Below are 18,548 nucleotides of genomic sequence, written 5' to 3'. Positions count from 1 at the left end.
ACAGAGATGTCTCTCTTTGGTGCTGCCAATATACATTCCCGGGAACATCTCAGAGCATCACGTGGAATCAGACAGATGGTGATGAGGACGATTCTCCAGGCTCTGACAAAACATTCAATGCCATTAATTTTGTTAAGGCCATTTACACTGATTTTATACTAGAATATTCTTATTTTTTATTTTATTCATATAGTAAATAAACATCTTGGTTTAATTTGAAGCTTTATAAGGAAAATATTTCCTCTTTGAACATTTGCTGCTTCCATGATATATCAGTCAGAAAGATAATTCTTAATATCTGGGCCCTTATGAAAAATCTACTTGTTTTCCCTCTGATAGAAAAATAATCTAGGGGAGACAATGCTAAAAATAAATAAAGACAGTGTAAGAATCTGCAGTGTTCAAAACTACTGAGACCATAGGATCTCTGCAGGGAGTAGTAAGAATAATGTCGGAATGACTGAAGGCTCCGAATGCCAAATCGTTTTATTTTTGTGTACAATAGAGTCATTAATTTTTTTTTAGTTTATCAGTTTTATATTTTAGGACATAGCATTAGAAGCTGAAATGTATTTTTTAAAAATAAATTTCAATAAACTAAAAGAGAGCTTGATTTAAGACCATGGCAGTTGAAAAAGAGACCAGTGAACATGGGTAAAATTGGGGCATATGAATCATGATAACAGGTAATCAACCACTTCTGTTTTAAAAGTCAGCACATTAAGGTGTGTAGTGGGAGAGGAAAGAGGGGCCAGACCAAAAAATCTGGCAATGTGATAAATTAAACACCTGGAAAATCCAGCCCTTGCCTCTCACTCAGGGTTGGAAGATTCGTGTCCAGTTGGAGATCCACTAATATGAGATCTAAAACAATACATATACAAGCAATATGTGCTGAGCAACTTATTTCCGTGTGAACTATTCATTTAAAACTTCTTACATTGCTTTGATAATAAGACTTTATCCTCCAAGTGTCAACAATTCTTATTTTACATATTTTTATAGAACTTGTAAACATCTGTTTACTACTATGAGAGAAAAAACAACTACTGCTAGAGACAGTACAAATATTCTGTAAAAACAGCAAAAAAAAAAAAAAAATCTGTTATGCATGGAGAAATATCTCCATAGGTGCTGTAAATCAAAATTATCCTCTTATAGCTATAAGAAATAGATTATTACAATGGTAACATTTTCTTATTGTTGAAATTGTCATCTAATCAAGTTATTAGGTTTTGAAGAAGGGTGTGACATGACAAAGTTTCATTCTTGCTGAGATACAGACCTCCTGCAGATCAAAGAGGAGAAATATATTAAAATGGAGCTATTACTTTTCAATTCAATGAGATAATACTGAGTCTATAAAATGCTGAAGGAAAAAGCTGTCAGTGTTGACATTTCAAACCAGTATAGCAGGAAGGTCTGAAGTCTATAGTGTCCCTCAAACACATATCCTAGAGTGGGCTGTCAACTCATCCAAAGCTCATCAATAGAGTGGGGAGACTGCTACTAAAAAGTTCAATGAGAATATGTTCTGTGTAACCACCTTACTGATGGTTATGCAGCTAAAACCATGTCACCTCTCTGAAGGCTTAAGTGGTTAGAGTTTGTCTCAAAACTGATCCAACTGAAATACATCTGTACATCTCTGAAGAAACAAGTAGCAACAATGAAAATAGACAATAATAATAAATTGTAAGTGCCTTCATGCTAAAAAGTGTGAATTTATCTAAATGGCTCTTATATTGGTTTGTTTATCCCAAATATAAATCAACGTTTACCTCAAAATGGCACCTTACATAGAGATTTAACATTCAAGCCAATTTATGGCTCTAGTTCTCTAAAGGTGGATTATATTCTCTGTGGAAAGCCTTTTTTTTCTCTTAGCTGAAGGAAAATCACTACCAGATGGTTTTGACTAAAGCCTCATGGTTCAAACCATATGGCTTCCCATGTGTACGTTTGGTTGGGAATATAAATGAAAACACCTCTTCACTTTTCTTTTGCATGCTCAGTGTATTTTTATTATTAACTAAATTTTATGAAAAGAATGCAACTTTTAAGAAATAAAAATGTTTTTATTAAACTAAAAGTGTCTCTCTAGTTTACGAAGCCCTTCAACGCATAATGTCTCATAAGGTAATTATGGCCAGAGCACAGAAAGGTATTTTTTTTTTTTTTTTTTTTTTTGAGTTTTGCTTTGTCACCCAGGCTGGAGTGTAATTGCATGATCTCAGCTCACTGCAACCTCCGCCTCCCGGGTTCAAGCGATTCTCCTGCCTCAGCCTCCCGAGTAGCTGGGATTACAGATGCACACCACCATGCCCAGCTAATTTTTTTTTTATTTTTATTTTTAGTAGAGATGGGGTTTCTCCACGTTGTTCAGGCTAGTCTTGAACTCCTGACCTCAGGTGATTCACCTGCCTTGGCCTCCCAGAGTGCTAGGATTACAGGCATGAGCCAAGCCCTGGAGTCAGCTCGTTCTTAACTCTGGCTTCAGTTTTCCTTCCTGTAAAATGGGTTTGATATTAACAATTCACAGACTGATTATATGGATTAAATTTCAAAACATACGGAAATGATACTAAGAGTTTCCAGCAAACATATAAGTTTAATTTTATATCATTTTTATTCTTCTCAGCACTTCATTTGTAATTATTTCTGATTATTAACTCACATAAATCTTATCTCCAAGAATTTATTTGTTTCTAATCTTTGTCACAGAAGTAGTTGCTTATACTTCTTTTCAGACACTTGCTTTATTCACGATGGCACCTCATCTACCTGTATAGTTTGATACAAAGAAATTCATGTTGAGTTTTAATTGATACTTATATGGCATGTCCCCAAACGGCAGGGTAATTTGATGAAGAAGAATTTTCTTTACTGCCCTACAGAGTCACAAGGTTTTGTGCAGATCTAATGAGGTATTGTAAATCAACATGCTTTGAAAAAGTCATTTAAAAAATATATAATTTACACTTTTAAAATCAAATTCATTTAAACTCTTTTACGAACTGTCTAATTTATATCTGATCATTCACTTCCATAATTTTATATCTTTCTTTACTATTAATAGTGTGTAATCAACCCATCTATTGATATTTTCAACTTTGATTTTTCACTGCAAGGTTTTGACTTACATTTAACATATTTATTACTATCTATATCATGTGTTCTATGAGATCTGAAGAGATATAACTCAACAAAATTAGAGTTAAAGTGATATGAAGCTCAGTAATTCCTCTCTTTGAAAGTGTTTCTCTGAGATACTGAGGATTCCGCTGGAAGTGGATTCATCACTCTTTCCAACTGGGAAGCTTTTATATCTAGATGAATCAAGGACTCACAGTGCGGATGGAATAGGTAGTTGGGATTTATGGAGCTGTTGTTTCCTCGCACATATCGTGTGTCAGCATATCTTTTCTGACTCTTTATCACACGAAACAACTCCCTCTGTTTCAGAAAATCACCTATATTTTACATTTAATCTCTAATCACTTTTTGTTAGCTTCTACCATCTGCAATCCATTCAGGCTTGTCTAATTCATTTTGCGCTTTCATAGAATTCCGACTAAGTCACTTTTCTTTAGTAAGTGACTTTGGCATTATCTTTAAAAAGATCCGGAATACTTTTGTCCAACTTGGGCAGGTAGCTCCAATTTCTCGCATTTCTTTTAACTACTATTCCTTGTGAGAAAACATAGAAAAGGAGAAATGCAAGTGGGCCTTTGTAAGCCTTGGTGTTGTATTTTCAACCAGTTTGGGTGTTGTGGAAAAGTGCAATAACTACCAAGCTAGAGTCTATTATTTCTGACAAATATCAGTGATAGCCATTCGTCTTGATGAAGTGGTGTTAATTTGCCACAGCAATAATGATTTTGCTTGAGGGAGTAAAGAAGACATCTAGCCAGTGATGGCAGGAAGAATAAACATGGCAGAAATAACATTCTGCATTAGAGTTTGAAACTATTGAAACTAAATACGTTTAGGAGGTAAGCTTTAGAGAGCCAGTAGTAGACCACTGCTTACTGATTGAGAACCGTACCCCAGCACGCAGTACAGATGAAAACCTGGGGTTGCAGAAAAAAGTAATAGAGGATCAGAATGATAGAAATACACACACATGCTAGGTGCGGTGGCTCAAGCCTGTAATCCCAGCACTTTGGGAGGCCGAGACGGGCGGGTCACGAGGTCAGGAGATCGAGACCATCCTGGCTAACGCGGTGAAACCCCATCTCTACTAAAAAATACAAAAAACTAGCCAGGAGTGGTGGTGGGCGCCTGTAGTCCCAGCTACTCGGGAGACTGAGGCAGGAGAATGGTGTGAACCTGGGAGGCGGAGCTTGCAGTGAGCTGAGATCTGGCCACTGCACTCCAGCCTGGGTGACAGAGTGAGACTCTGTCTCAAAAAAAAAAAAAAAAAAAAAAAAAAAAAAAAACATACACACACACACACACAAAAGCAAAGAGAGAGAGACATAAGATAGAAGTAACATCACACTTGCTGGTTTTAACCATTATAAGCATACACTTCTGGCTGGACATGATAACTCACTGTAATCCCAGCACTTTGGGAGGTCGAGGTGGGAGAATTGTTTGAGCCCAGGAGTTTGAGACCAGCCTGGGCAATGTGGTGAAACCCTTTTTCTACAAAATAATGTTAATAAAAATAAATAATAATAATCATAATAAAACATTAGCGGGGAGTGGCGGCATGTACCTGTAGCTGCAGCTGTTTGGGAAGATTGCTGGAGCATGGAAGATTGAGGCTGCAGTGAGCCATGATTGTGCCACTGCATTCCAGCCTGGGCAACAGAACAAGATTCTGTCTCAGAAAATGAAAAAAAAAGTAAAAAAGAAAATTCATGCAGTTCTATGGCTTTAAATATATTGATGCTGTTGGACATCCATCACCACTATTCATCTCCCAAATTTTCATCATACTGTGCTGAAATACTTGACACAGTAACACCTTATATTTCTTCTTCTCCTTCCCTTTGCCCCAGCCCCTGGCAAAACCATCATTCTACTTTCTGGCTCTCTGACTTTGATTATTCTTCGTTTTTAACCTCTGTGTATCCTTATGCCTAAAGTGAGTCTCTTGTGAGCAACATACGGTTGGATCCTGTTACTTATTAACTGACTATTCAACGCGTCCTGCCCAACCTATGCCTTTGGTTTGGGAGTGATTCTTTTTCCAGGGCTCCCATAAAAAAGTACTCCACTACTCACCGAGTGGCTTCAACAACAGAAATTCACTTTCCCACAATCCTAGAGGGTAGAAGTCTGAGATCAAGGTTTGGGCGGTGTTGGTTTCTTGTAAGCCCTCTCTCCTTGGCTTGTGGATGGGCTCTCTTCTTCCTGTGTCTTCACATGAACTTTCCTTTATGTGTTCATGTCCTGACTTCCCCTTCTTGGAAGGGCACCAGTCATGTTGGATTAGGGCTCACCTTAAGGATGGCATTTTAAGTGAATTACCTCTTCAAAGTCTCTATCTCCAAATACAGTCCTTTGTGAGGTACTGGTGATTAGAACTTCAATGTATAACTCTTTGTGGGGAGGAGGGACATAATCCAGCCTCAAACAGGGAGTTAAATCCATTTATATTTAAGATAATTATTTAAAGGGTAGCTCTTACTTTTACCATTTTGCTGTTATTCAATTTTCACATGTCTTTCAGCATTTTTGTCCCTCATTTGACCCATTACTATTATCCTCTATGTTTAGTTGATCTTTTTGTAGTGTCACATTGTGATCCTCTCTTCATTTCTTTTTCACATATTCTATAAATATTTTCTTTATGGTTTCCATGGAGATTACATATAACCTCCTACAATGACGGCAGTCTCTTAAATTGACACCAATTTAACTTCCATCGGATACAAAAACTTCAATCCTTACCAGTCTGCTCCCTTTATGCTATTGCTGTCATAAATTACATCTTTATGTATAATATAACTATTAGCATAAATTCACAATTATTTTATGCATTTATCTTTAAATACTGTAGAAAATGAAAATGGTGGTTTTAAGTCAAACTTACTATAATTTTTTAATATATATTTTCATGTATTTTCCTTTACTAGGGACCCTTTCTTTTCTTGAGTCTTCAAGTGACTGTGTAGTGCCCTTTCATTTCAAATTGAAGGACTTTCTCGTAGGAAACATATATTGGTAATAAACTCACTCGTATTTTGATTGTCTGGGAATGTCTTAATATCCCTTTCATTTTTGAAGGATAGTTTTCCTAGATGTAGAATTCTCCGTTGACATTTTTTCAGCAATTGAATGTATTATCCATTGCTTTCTTTTCTTTTCTCTTTTCTTTTTCTTTTCTTTTTTCAAATGAAGCCTTGCTCTGTTGCCCAGCCTAGAGTGCAGGGGTACAATCTCAGCTCACTGCAACCTCTGCCTCCCGGGTTCAAGCTATTCTCCTGTCTCAGTCCCCCAGATAGCTGGGATTACAGGTGCCTGCCATCAGGCCTGGCCAATTTTTGTATTTTTAGTAGAAATGGGGTTTCACCATGTTGGCCAGGCCAGTCTTGAATTCCTGACCTCAAGTGATCCACCCACCTCAGCCTCCCAAAGTGCTGGAATGACATGTGTGAGCCACTGCACCCAGCCTATCCATTTGCTTTCTAAACTGTGAAATGTCTGCGGAGAAATCTGTTGATAGTCTTATTATGGATCCCTTGTTTATAAGGACTTTCTTTTCTCTTTCTGCTTTTAAGATTCTCTCTTTTTCTTTGGCTCTTAACAGTTTGATTATAATGTGTCTTGCTGTGGGTCTCTTTATGTTTATCCTACTAGGAGTTCATTAAGCTCCTTGAATTTGTATATCTATGTCTTTCCTCAAATTTGGAAAGTTTATATTCATTAATTTAAATTCATATCTGTAATCATTGTTGTAAATTCATTGTCTAGTAAGTCTGATGCATATGTTTCTTCAGTGACTGTATCTGGAGATTTATTTCGACCCTTTGAATGGCCTGTTTCCCTGTTTCTTTGTACGCCTTGTGATTTTTGTTAAAAATAAGCATTTGAAAAGAATTAACTACCACCCTCAATCTTTGCAGAATATAGTAGAAAATGTTCGCTAATTAGTGGGTCTCTGAGCCTTGAGATCAATCTGGACTGAAGACTTTAGGTGTTTTCAGGTTTTTGGGGGGCACGTGTCCTGTCTGGGTTTGTGTGTACCTTTTGTTGTGTTTTTATTTTCATTTTTTCCCCCAGCTGCTTTTAAACATAATAATATTCCAAAGAATCTGATCTCATCTTCTCATTGGGGCCTTATATATGTGTTCTCTTGTGTTCCTCTGCCTGGAATCCCTTACTCCAAGGTACCCATGGGTTTGCAATTTTGCTGCAGTTTTCTATACAGCAGTGCTTGTCACAGCCTCTCATGGCTTCTAGCCAGAGATCCCAATTATGCTGCCCTTCCTCATTTGACCTGCAAATCAGGAAAGACAGAGCTCGGTCTCTCAGGCAGCCCACAGAGAGACCATCGTGCTGCCAACTACTTTCCCTCTGCTCCTCCATCCCCAGAGAGGAAACTAGTCATCGGGCCGCTTCCTCTCAACTGCACTGGGCCACACAAGTCATGGTATGAAACAAGGGAGAGTAAAACATCATGAAATATAGTCCTATTTAGAATATCTTTTTTCTCACTGGGCATTTGCTTGGTTGTTATAGATGTTTTACTGTTATTTAGAGCTCCTATAAAATTATTTTAATCTTTCGGTAGTCATTTCTTTGGTGTTTCCATGGGGAAATACAGGTCTGGAGCTTTCTGTCTCACTGTCTACTGATGCTATCACCAAACTTGCTGGATTATTTTGATATAATATTGAGAAAATTAAACATTTAGAAAATAAAATTTTGGAATTCAATATAATTCTCACATCATGCAGCAAAATAATGTTTAGATGTTATAAAAAATACGTATTTTAAAAAAGAAATAAAAATACCTAAAAAATATCTTAACCCATTTGGAATAGTGAAGTACTTACTAAGAATGAAACCACATAATATATTCAATATAATTTGTGTTTAATGAAGGATTGTATTGTTACCCAAATTTATTCTAACTTAGCAATGAAAGATAAATTTTGACCGGGCGTGGTTGCACATGTCTGCAACCCCAACATTTTAGGAGGTTACGGTGGGAGTGTCACTTGAGCCAGGGGTTTGAGACCAGTCTGGGCAATATAGTTAGACTCCATCTCTACAAAAGATTTGTTTTTAATTATCTGGGCATGGTGGCACAAGCCTGTGCTACCAGCTATTAGGGAGGCTGAGGTGGGAGTATTGCTTGATTCTGGGAGGTTGAGGCTGCAGTGATCCATGATTGTGCCACTACACTCTCACCTGGGCAACAGAGTTAGACCCTGACTCAAAACAAACAAACTAAACTAAACTTTCTATAATTACTGTTGTTTTATGCATAGTTTTAATCAAATGCTCCACAAGTTCCACATTTACCCAGATATACTCTTTTCTTCTTATGGAATCATTTAAAATATGTGTGAGAAAATGTATATTTATATGTACACCTTTCAGCTGCAATCGTAGAATCAACTATGCAATGGATTTAAACTATAGCAAATAAGCTATAATAAAACAGAATGTACAGAATTGCGATATTACTCCTAAATTGGTTGATTTTCTGCCTCAAAAATAAGGTCCAGGTTGTTGATACGTCTTTTCTGTTCCAAACATGCCGTTGTCTCCATCCTCGTATTATAGCAAAATCACACCAATAGTTCTACATTTGAAACCTGGACACAGAAGTTTTCAGAGTAAAATAGATATGCACTTTATTAGCATCCTGCAGTGTTTCCCAGAAGTACTACTGTGGACTTCCCCTCACATCTCATTATACTGAATTGGGTCCCAAGCCCTCTGCTAAGCAAATTCCTGGGAAAAGTAAAACAGAAATGTCTTAGTTTGATTGGACAAATTATACAGGGTGAAATGAATTTTGAGTTGACAGCCCCTCTATCCAATAAACTAATGAGTTCTTTAAAAATTATTCTGTGAAGGTGCAAGTCCCAACAGGAGAAAAGGTTTTTCATGAAATTCAGGAAATAAATCAGTGCACTTGAACAAAGAAACCATTATGGGTTTTAGTTCAATTATAAATACTTCAATGTTTAAAATATATGTAATGTTACTTAAAGTATCTTTTGTATAGAAATTAGTAAATATCATCTCTGTTGTCATCTCTGGGAATAAGTGAAGGCTTTCTTCTCTCTAAGTGCATGCATTTTTCTCATAATGCTATTTTTCTCATCATGCTGTTAATTGTAACCTGGTGTAAAAGTAGTCATAAGGAACAAATGAGATTTTTTATTAAATTTTGATATCTTAAAAATGAGAGAAATAAAACCAAAGATTATCATCCTTTTGCTGGAAAACACATCTTTGATTTTCACCAATGAGAATATAAACATTTATTTGAATGTATTTAAAGTGTCTTAATTCCTTTGGAGATCACATTTTAAGTCATTATCATTAAAAAACTGAAAATGCCTAGAATACATTTTTTATCTGGATATTTCCTTAATAACTATGACATTTTAACAATGTTTCTCTCTATGACAGTGAGCCAAGGAGGTGTTGCATTGGTCTCTGACATGTGTCCAGATCCTGGGATTCCAGAAAATGGTAGAAGAGCAGGTTCTGACTTCAGGTAAGAGATACAATAGTGATGGGAAAAAGTATGTTATTTTTAAGACATATGTAATTTCAGCTTGTAGTTTAGTTTAACTCTTTTGTTCTTTTGAGGTGAGGATAAAACTTCGCAATCATTATGCAACTATATTATCTGTAGAATTCTAAAGCATATCATACTGAAAAATTCCAGGTGCTCTAGAGTCAGCACCTTATACTCTAGGAACCAATAATAAAAATTTAACTCTAAATATGTGTAATCAAAATTTGTCTGCAGAGAGTTTATTTTTTGTTTATAATCTGTTAAATTTTCTGTATTAGTCCCTTCTCACACTGCTAATAAAGACATACCAGAGACTGGGTAATTTATAAAGGAAAGAGGTTTAACTGACTTATAATTCAGCATGGCTGAGGAGGTCTCAAGAAACTTACAATCATGACAGAAGGGAAAGCAAGCACATCCTTCTTCATATGGCGACAGGAAGGAGAAGAATGAGCAAAGTGGAGGAAAATCCCCTTAAAAGACCATCAGATCTCATGAGAACTCACTACCATGAGAACAGCATGAGGGTAACTGCCCCCATGATTCAATTACCTCTCACTGGTCCCTCCCACAACATGTGGAGATTATGGGTGCTACAATTCAAGATGAGATTTGGGTGGGGACACAGCCAAACCATGTAAATCTCATATTCCAATTTTTTTAATGTTTAAAGATAGAAGGTAAAGTATTTAATTATCACCTCATAGTTATTTCATTAAAAAACTTTAGGAATGATGAATGTTAGTATCAGCCAATCAAGTTTATTCAGAAAATATGAATCATTTTACTAGGATTATGATGATACTGATTTTCTGTTGCTACATTATGAATACAGTAGTGATAATAGTCCTATTACTTTAGATTTTTACACTGATTTCAGTGAGTTCAATAATTGTAACATTTTCCATCTTACAAGATGGATACTATTATTAGAAGCAGCTGTAAAATAAAATAGTAAAGAGAAGCAAGATATGTGTTTTTCCTTCTTACAATGTCACCATTTTTGAAAAAAAATCAAAAAAGATTCAGAAAGCTAAGGCTACTGAAGTGGCCTACAAATGGAAGAAAAGTACTGATACTGTTAGAGAGGGAAGAAGGAATGTTATTTAATAAAATTGGAGTAACAACAGTAGTTTTAAAAGGAATAGAAAAATAAAAAAATAGCAGTGTGTCTATAATGAAGTTGGTTAAATGGTGTATTATTTTACATGAAAAGGATACAAAGTATAGACATGAAGAAATAGAGTGTTGGAATGGATATAGGTTAACTATTACACGTCTTGACTAATATATTAAGAAGTTTGTGGTTTCGCTGAAGTCCCTTTGAGGCAGAGCTTGAGATGAACATTCTTATTGAAGTAATTTATTGGAAAAGTGTTCTCAGGAGGAGCAGAGTAGAGGAAGTGGAATAGAATTGGAGTAAAAAGCTAAGCAGAAAGATGCTTTTACTGGAGACTCACTTCAGTCTGTTCCCATGGGGAGTTCTGGGATACAAGTTGTACTGAGAAGCAGGCCTCACCTTTTGTACCCACTTTCCTGCCTGTCAATCAATGACTTCCTTCCTTTGGCTCAGGGAAGTTCTCCAGAGGAAAAGTTGGTTGTGAAGAGTTATGAGCAATCCAGTGAGTGTGGTGCATGGATGCACCAGTTCATAGCTAAAAGAAGGATGCTGGTTTCCAGTATCATATTATAAAATAGTGATCATTTGAAGTCATTCAGGAATTTTATCTCTTTCAAAAAGAAAGCAACCCGATAAAATTGCACATTCTTCCAAGGGCTTTCCATTCTATGTCTTCCTTCCTTGTGTCAACAGTCACCTCTTTCATGTCCCTCTTGTTGAGGAAAAATCTTCTTCCTGCTTCCCTTCCCTTTCCTTCTGTGCCCCTTTGTTAGAGTTGACAACAGTGCATCATCACGATGTGCTCACACATCTGTTTTCTCACCTGTCTTAAGCGTCTCCAGGATGGAGAGTGTCTTATCTTTGCATCTTCAGTGACTACAACTGTGCGTGGCACAAATAAACTGTTCTCCATATCAAATGTACTTTGTGTATCGGGGAACTGCCCGTCTTGTATCCTGTCATCCTAGAAACCTAAAAACTTCTTTGGTCAGTTTTGCAGAGCTGTATTTTAAAAACAAAACAAATTAATTCATATCTGAGGACACCAAATTCTTCAAATTGCATTTCATGTTAAAAAAATAAAAAAATGACAGAGAAAATGCTTAAGCTATAAAAGTTAACAGGGAAGTTGTGAATATTCAGGCCAATGTCTCCTTAGCACAAGGGCAATAATGAAGCTTTTAATCATAGCTAGGTGAGTAAGCCAATCTTTACTCCATTTCATTCTCAGATCAGACTTATTTCTGGAAAAGAGGTTTACATTCAGGATGTACATTAACTCTGAGGGCTGTGTTGATCTGGCTGGGGTGGAAGTAGCGAGAATCTAGGTTGTGCAGATGTATGGCCCGTCGGGAATGGAATATAGATAAGGTTTCTATAGAACTTTATCTCAGAAGATAATTTCAATCTGTCACTTTCCTAGTGTTTGGGGAAATCATTATGTTGTTTATTTGTCTCTATGTTTGTAGCAATAGCAATCAAATACTGTAACACCTGGGAAAATGATTTGAAAGACTAAATTTTCTCTTAAATACACGAGTGAAATGTTTGTATCAGCTATGGTGTGTCTATGTGTATACAAATATATACATAACAGAGATAAGCTAGTTATAGTAGCTTTTTTGGTAGATTTCTTAGAACTTTCTCCCTAGGTGATTTTGTTATCTACAAATAAAAGGATTTTTAATTTTTGCTTTCCAATCTGAATTTTTTAAAATTTCTTTTTCTTGTTTAAGTGCACTGGTTAGAAACTATTTTACAAGATTGAATAGATATGGTGAGACATCTCTGCCTTTATTCCTGAGCTTAGGTGGAAAGTGTTCTGGTTTCATTATAACTATGACATCTCTTGTTGGTTTTTCATAGATGCCCTTTATGAGGTTGAGGAAGTATCCTTCTATTTGTAGTTTTTTGAGGGGGGGTGTGTGTGTGTGTGTTTTAATCAGACTTGAATTTGGGATTTTTTCAAAAACTGCTTCTACATCTATTGAGATGACCGTTTTTTGTTTGTATATTTTGTGAATATGAGGACTTAACTGATTTCCCAATGTTAAAAATAAACTTATATTCTGGAATAAAATTAATTTGTAGTGATGTATTTTTCTTTTTATGGATTATTGAATTTGACTTGTTAAAATGTTTAGTTTTTTACAGGTATGTTTATGAGTTATCATAGGCTATAGTCTTTCCTTATAAAGACTTTTTTTGTTCCTGTCTGAGTAATAATGCTCTCAAAATTAATTGAAAACTCTTCTCTCCTCTGGAATACCATAGAAGAGTTGTGTATAATTGTTAATATTTCATTGCTAAATGTTTGGAATAATTCACCAGGGAAGCTACCTGGAATTGGAATTTTCTTACAAGTGTGTTTTAAATTACAGGTTGAACTTCTTTTCTACTTACAGGCTCATGTAGATTATCTACTTCTACTTCACTGAGCTTTGATAGTGTGTATCTTTCAAGAAATTTTAAAATTTCATCTAAGTTGTCAAATTTGTTGGCTTAAAATTATTCTTATTTTTCTTTATTATCCCATAAATGAGTAGTAATTTCACAGCTCAAATTCTTGATATTCGTAATTTTTAAAAAGTCTTACTTGGTCCATCTGGCTATTATCATGTCAACATTATTGAACTTCTCCAAAAACTACAATTTACTTTTATATACATTTATCTATTGTTTAGTTTGTCTTCAATTTCATTGATTTCTGCTCTGACCTCTTATTAATTTATTTCCTCTGTTTACTATGGGCTCTATTTGTTCTTCTTTTTCTAGTGTCTTAAGGTTGAAGCCGAGATCAGTAATTTAAGACCTTTATTCTTTATAAATATGGGTGTTTACTGCTATGAATTTTCCTCTAAGGAATGCTTTGGCTGCATCTCTTCAATTTTGATATGCTGTGTTTTTATTTTCATGCAGCTTAAATTACATTATATTTTCCCTTCTGATTACTTTTTTGTTTCATGATTTGTTTAAAAGTTTTCTATTTTGTTTCCACATATCTGGACATTTTCCAAGGATCTGCATGGTTAGAGATTATGCTTTATAAGATCTGAACTTTTAAAAATGTTTTGATAATTGCTTTATGGGCAAGAATACGCTCTAATATGGTAAATGGTCCATGACCACTTGAAAATAACACATATTTTAGTGTTGTTGGGTGAAGTGTTCCATAAATGTCTGTTAGATCAAGTTGATTGACAGTGTTGTTCAAGGCTTTGAGATCCTTACTAATTGTCTCATCACTTGTCAAATCTGTTATTGAGAGAGATTTATCTAAATCATCTATTAAAATTGTGAATTTGCCTATTTCTCATTGCAGCTTTCTCAGTTTTTGTTTCATGTATTTTTAAGCTCTGTTATTAGGTACACAAATGTTTAAAATTGCCATATATTTTTGTTTAATACCTTTTATGTTATGAAATGGCTTTCTTTATCATGAGTAATATTTTTTACTCTGAAACCACATTTGGCTTACATTTTCATAGCCATTTTAGCTTTCTTTGAATTATTGTTAGTGTATAATACTTTATATGGATTGTTATATGTGCTTCTGTATTCAATCTGTTGCACAATGTTGTTTTAATTAAATATTTTTGAAAATCCAGGCCGGGCGCGGTGGCTCACGCCTGTAATCCCAGCACTTTGGGAGGCCGAGACAGGCGGATCACAAGGTCAGGCGATCGAGACCATCCTGGCTAACACGGTGAAACCCCGTCTCTACTAAAAAAAAAAAAAATACAAAAAACTAGCCGGGCGCGGTGGCAGGCACCTGTAGTCCCAGCTACTCGGGAGGCTGAGGCAGGAGAATGGCGTGAACCCGGGAGCGGAGCTTGCAGTGAGCTGAGATCCGGCCACTGCACTCCAGCCTGGGCGACAGAGCCAGACTCTGTCTCAAAAAAAAAAAAAAAAAAAAAAAAAAAAAGAAAATCCAGCTTTACATATAGCTGAAAAAGAAATCAGTATTTTAAAATTCTTTTCAAATAACTAAGTGTATTATTTGACACCATAACAAAAATTGGCAAATGATATCATCTTAAATTTTAGATGCAATTTGAATATGGGGTTTTGAAAATAAACATTTTTTATTTTCTTACATCAAAATTTATTGGTTGAGCTTATTTCCTGAATTAATTTTTTGTATGTGCATGATTTTGTACCTCATACATTGGTCACTTGAAAATAGTGATTCATCGAGTTACGAGTTCTTTCAAATATTTATACGTTGTCCTATACATTATCTAAAAAAATACATTTGTTGATATTACCATGTATTTCATTAGAAAGATCTGTAAGCATTGAAAAACTACCAAACTCATGATGGTAGATACAATCTTTTGAAAAGTTTCTAATTTTCATTAGAAAATTAGAAATGAAAATTACAATTTTATTTCTAATGAAAATTAGAAAACTTTAGCTTTGTCATGGGCTCAAATTTTGTCAGTCATTTTCCTTGAAGTAAAAGACTCATTCAATTTTTATAAACACCTGACAAATACTCAAATCTTAGCAGTGATAGTTTATTTATCATTCTTTAAATAAAGAGGAGTTCAATAGAAAACCAAGCAGCCAGCTCAACTTAAAACTGAAACAATTACATAGATGTTTGCGTCTCCACAACTCCCTCAGGCTTCACCACGCCCCAGAGATGCATTAGGTATTCAAGTGTTGCGATTTATTAAAACAATCATTTTCCCTGCTCCCTCAAGGACTTTCTTAAGTGACACTGGGCCTTTTCTCTGCCACTGCCTGGTGCTGTTGCTTGGTTGGTGCCAAATCGGCATCAGTTTTTCCCATCATTGTTTTTGCACTGTCAATGGAAATGGCAACACAGTGAATGTTGATGTTTTAAAAGGAGGGAAGGCTGGGCGCCGTAGGCTGAGGTGGGTGTATCACGAGGTCAGGATTTTGAGACTAGCCTGGCCAACATGGTGAAACCCTGTCTTTACTAAAAATACAAAAATTAGCTGGGCATGTTGGTGTGCACCTGTAGTCCCAGCTACTTGGGAGGCTGAGGCAGGAGAATCACTTGAACCCAGGAGCCGAGATCACACCACTGCCCTCCAGCCTGGGGGACAGAGCAAGACTCTGTCTCAAAAAAAAAAAAAAAAAAAAAAGGAGGGAAGATACTTTTTAATAGTCTTTTGAGACTCTCTTTAATGAAAGGTAATTCAATTTTATTTTCTAAATTCTTATAATCAAAACTAATGACTAATCATGTAATCCAAACTAACAACCAACATGGTCAAGATGGGTAGATGAGCTCATTTGCAGTGTAGCCTTTGTAAATATGTAACTTGGGGTTGTTTTTATTAAAAAGAGTTCACTTTTTTAGGTTGGTAAAATATTCCTCCTCTGGTTTCATTTATAATATTATTCTAGTTTCTTGAGAAATCCCTTTTCCATAGACAATGTAAATATTAATTCTATCATTATCTATAAGATACCTAAAGAAAATAAAGCATAAAATACAAAGCTTGCTTATTTGAATTCGAGTCAGTTCGGGGACAGTTTTCTGACAGTATTTTTCAACATAGACCATTGTCTAAAAGACAAAGTGTATTCATTACAACTGAATATTTATGAGTAAGATTGATGGAAATATTCAAATACCAATATCTGAGGGAGGGAGCTCGGACAGGGATTGAGAATTTGTGGGTGTGTACTGGCATCTATTGTTCATCTATCTCTCTGTGCTAACAGGATATGTAGCCTATGTCCAGGCAGATGTAATTTTCCTCGTTTTTATAAGTAGAAGCGTTGAAATTCAGAACGCTAACCTAACAAAGTGCTATATCTAGTCAGAGTCAGAGCTGGGAATTTAAGCTGGAATCCTACTGATCTCAAAGCTCCTGTTGACCTTGATAGTTTGTAACACAGATAATTATAATAAAAGTTTTTACACCCACTCTGCAGGACCACTGGAAAGGTGGGTGTAGTTTGTGGACTTCACACAGCAGCCAATGAGGGGTCAAGGTATGGCTGAAATTTGCCCTTGAGCTCAGCATTCCAAGTCATGCAGCTTAGCATGTGTTGCATATGCTGAACAGAAGGACAGTCTTGTTTTAATTGATCACTGTGAGGGGTGTCGCGTGTTGTAATTGGCACCACAGATCCATGTAGACTAGCACTGGCCGTGATGCACACTGCTGGACATTACAATTTTTTTTTTTTTTTTTTTTTTTTTGAGACGGTGTCTCGCTCTGTCTCCCAGGCTGGAGTTCAGTGGCATGATCTCGGCTTAGTGCAACCTCCACCTCTCAATTCAAGCAATTCTCCTGCCTCAGCCTCCTGAGTAGCTGGAATTACAGGCGTGTGCTACCATACCTGGCTAATTTTTTTTGCATTTTTAGTAGAGATGGGGTTTCACCATGTTGGCCAGGCTCGTCTCAAACTCCTGACCTCATGATCCGCCCACCTTGGCCTCCCAAAGTGCTGGGATTACAGGCATGAACCGCAGCACCCAGCCATGTTTTTTAAATATATAATTTTACATCCTTACTTCTATCCTTTTAAGAACATTTCAAAGATGCTGAAACTGAACTTAGGGAGCTCACTGAATTCTCGGAAACTTGAGCTTCGCAACTGCTTTCATGTCCTTTTATCTTTTCTTCTACAATGTGACCCCCTCGACGACTGTCCATAAAGAGCCCATGTGGCCTTTAGCCTGTGGCCACAGCCCTGATTCTGCATGAGCTGCAGTATCTGTCCTGACACTACCTCCTCTGCAGGTGGCACCTGCACACCTTCAGTGTCCTGTCTTTCTTCCTTCACTTTTTTTTTTTTTTTTTTTTTTGAGACAGAGTCTCACTCTGTCACCCAGACTAGAGTGCAGTGGCACAATCTTGGCTCACTGCAACCTCCACATCCCGGGTTCAAGCAATTCTCTTGCCTCAGCCTCCTGAGTAGCTGGGAATACAGGCACATGCCACCATGCCTGGCTAATTATTTTGTATTTTTAGTAGAGATGGGGTTTTACCAGGTTGGCCAGGCTGGTCTTGAACTCCTGACCTCAGGTGATCTGCCTGCCTTGGCCTCCCAAAGTGTTGAGATTACAGACATGAGCCACCACGCCCAGCCACTTCCTTTACTTCTTGGTCATGTTCTTCCTCAAGTATCATCTCCTTTCTGTCCCACCCGCACCACCCACGCTGATTCTTCTCCGTGGGGAGTCTTTCCACAAAGGAGTGTTACCAGTTAATGGAGAAACAGAGGAGGGACTTTAATAGGCAAAACCGACTGAGACGGAATAGTTCTGCCTATAATTTTTTGTGCTTTCTGTAAATAGAATATCCAGTCATACACTGCCTAACAATGGACTGCATATATGATGATTTTCCCTTAAGATTTTAATGAAACTGAAAGGTTTCCATTGCCTGGTGATCTCCTAGCCCTGCTCCCTCCCAGGACAGAGCAGTGCTCACATGTTTGTGGCAATCCTGATGTAAGGCAGCTGTACTGTGCCGCCAGTCACAGAAAAGACTAGCACATACTTGATAATGAGAATTAATGATTGTCTTACTAGTTTATGCATTTACAATGGCATACTTTCTACTGTTATTTTAGAGTATACTCCATCAGCTTATAAAAAACACAAAAGTTATCTGTAAACAGCCCCCGGCAGGTCCTTCAGATGGTATCCAGAAGAAGGAATTGTGATCATTGGACATGACAGGTTCATTCATGCGTGTCCTTGCCCCTGAAGATTTT

General features: G+C 36.6%; 1 protein-coding gene across 2 annotated transcripts in view; it reads left to right on the top strand.

The window, feature by feature from the left end:
• CSMD1 (CUB and Sushi multiple domains 1) overlaps positions 1-18,548 on the top strand; it is a 1,948,922-nt gene that overhangs the window by 1,281,056 nt on the left and 649,318 nt on the right. For both annotated transcript variants that reach the window (XM_073017922.1, XM_007961594.3), the window contains exon 8: positions 9,607-9,694. In XM_073017922.1, the coding sequence (XP_072874023.1) occupies positions 9,607-9,694 (88 nt within the window). The remainder of the gene's footprint in view (positions 1-9,606; positions 9,695-18,548) is intronic.

The sequence above is a fragment of the Chlorocebus sabaeus genome, chromosome 8 (genome assembly GCF_047675955.1).
Source record: "Chlorocebus sabaeus isolate Y175 chromosome 8, mChlSab1.0.hap1, whole genome shotgun sequence".
NCBI lineage: Eukaryota > Metazoa > Chordata > Mammalia > Primates > Cercopithecidae > Chlorocebus > Chlorocebus sabaeus.
This window is presented reverse-complemented; position numbering and strand designations above follow the sequence as displayed.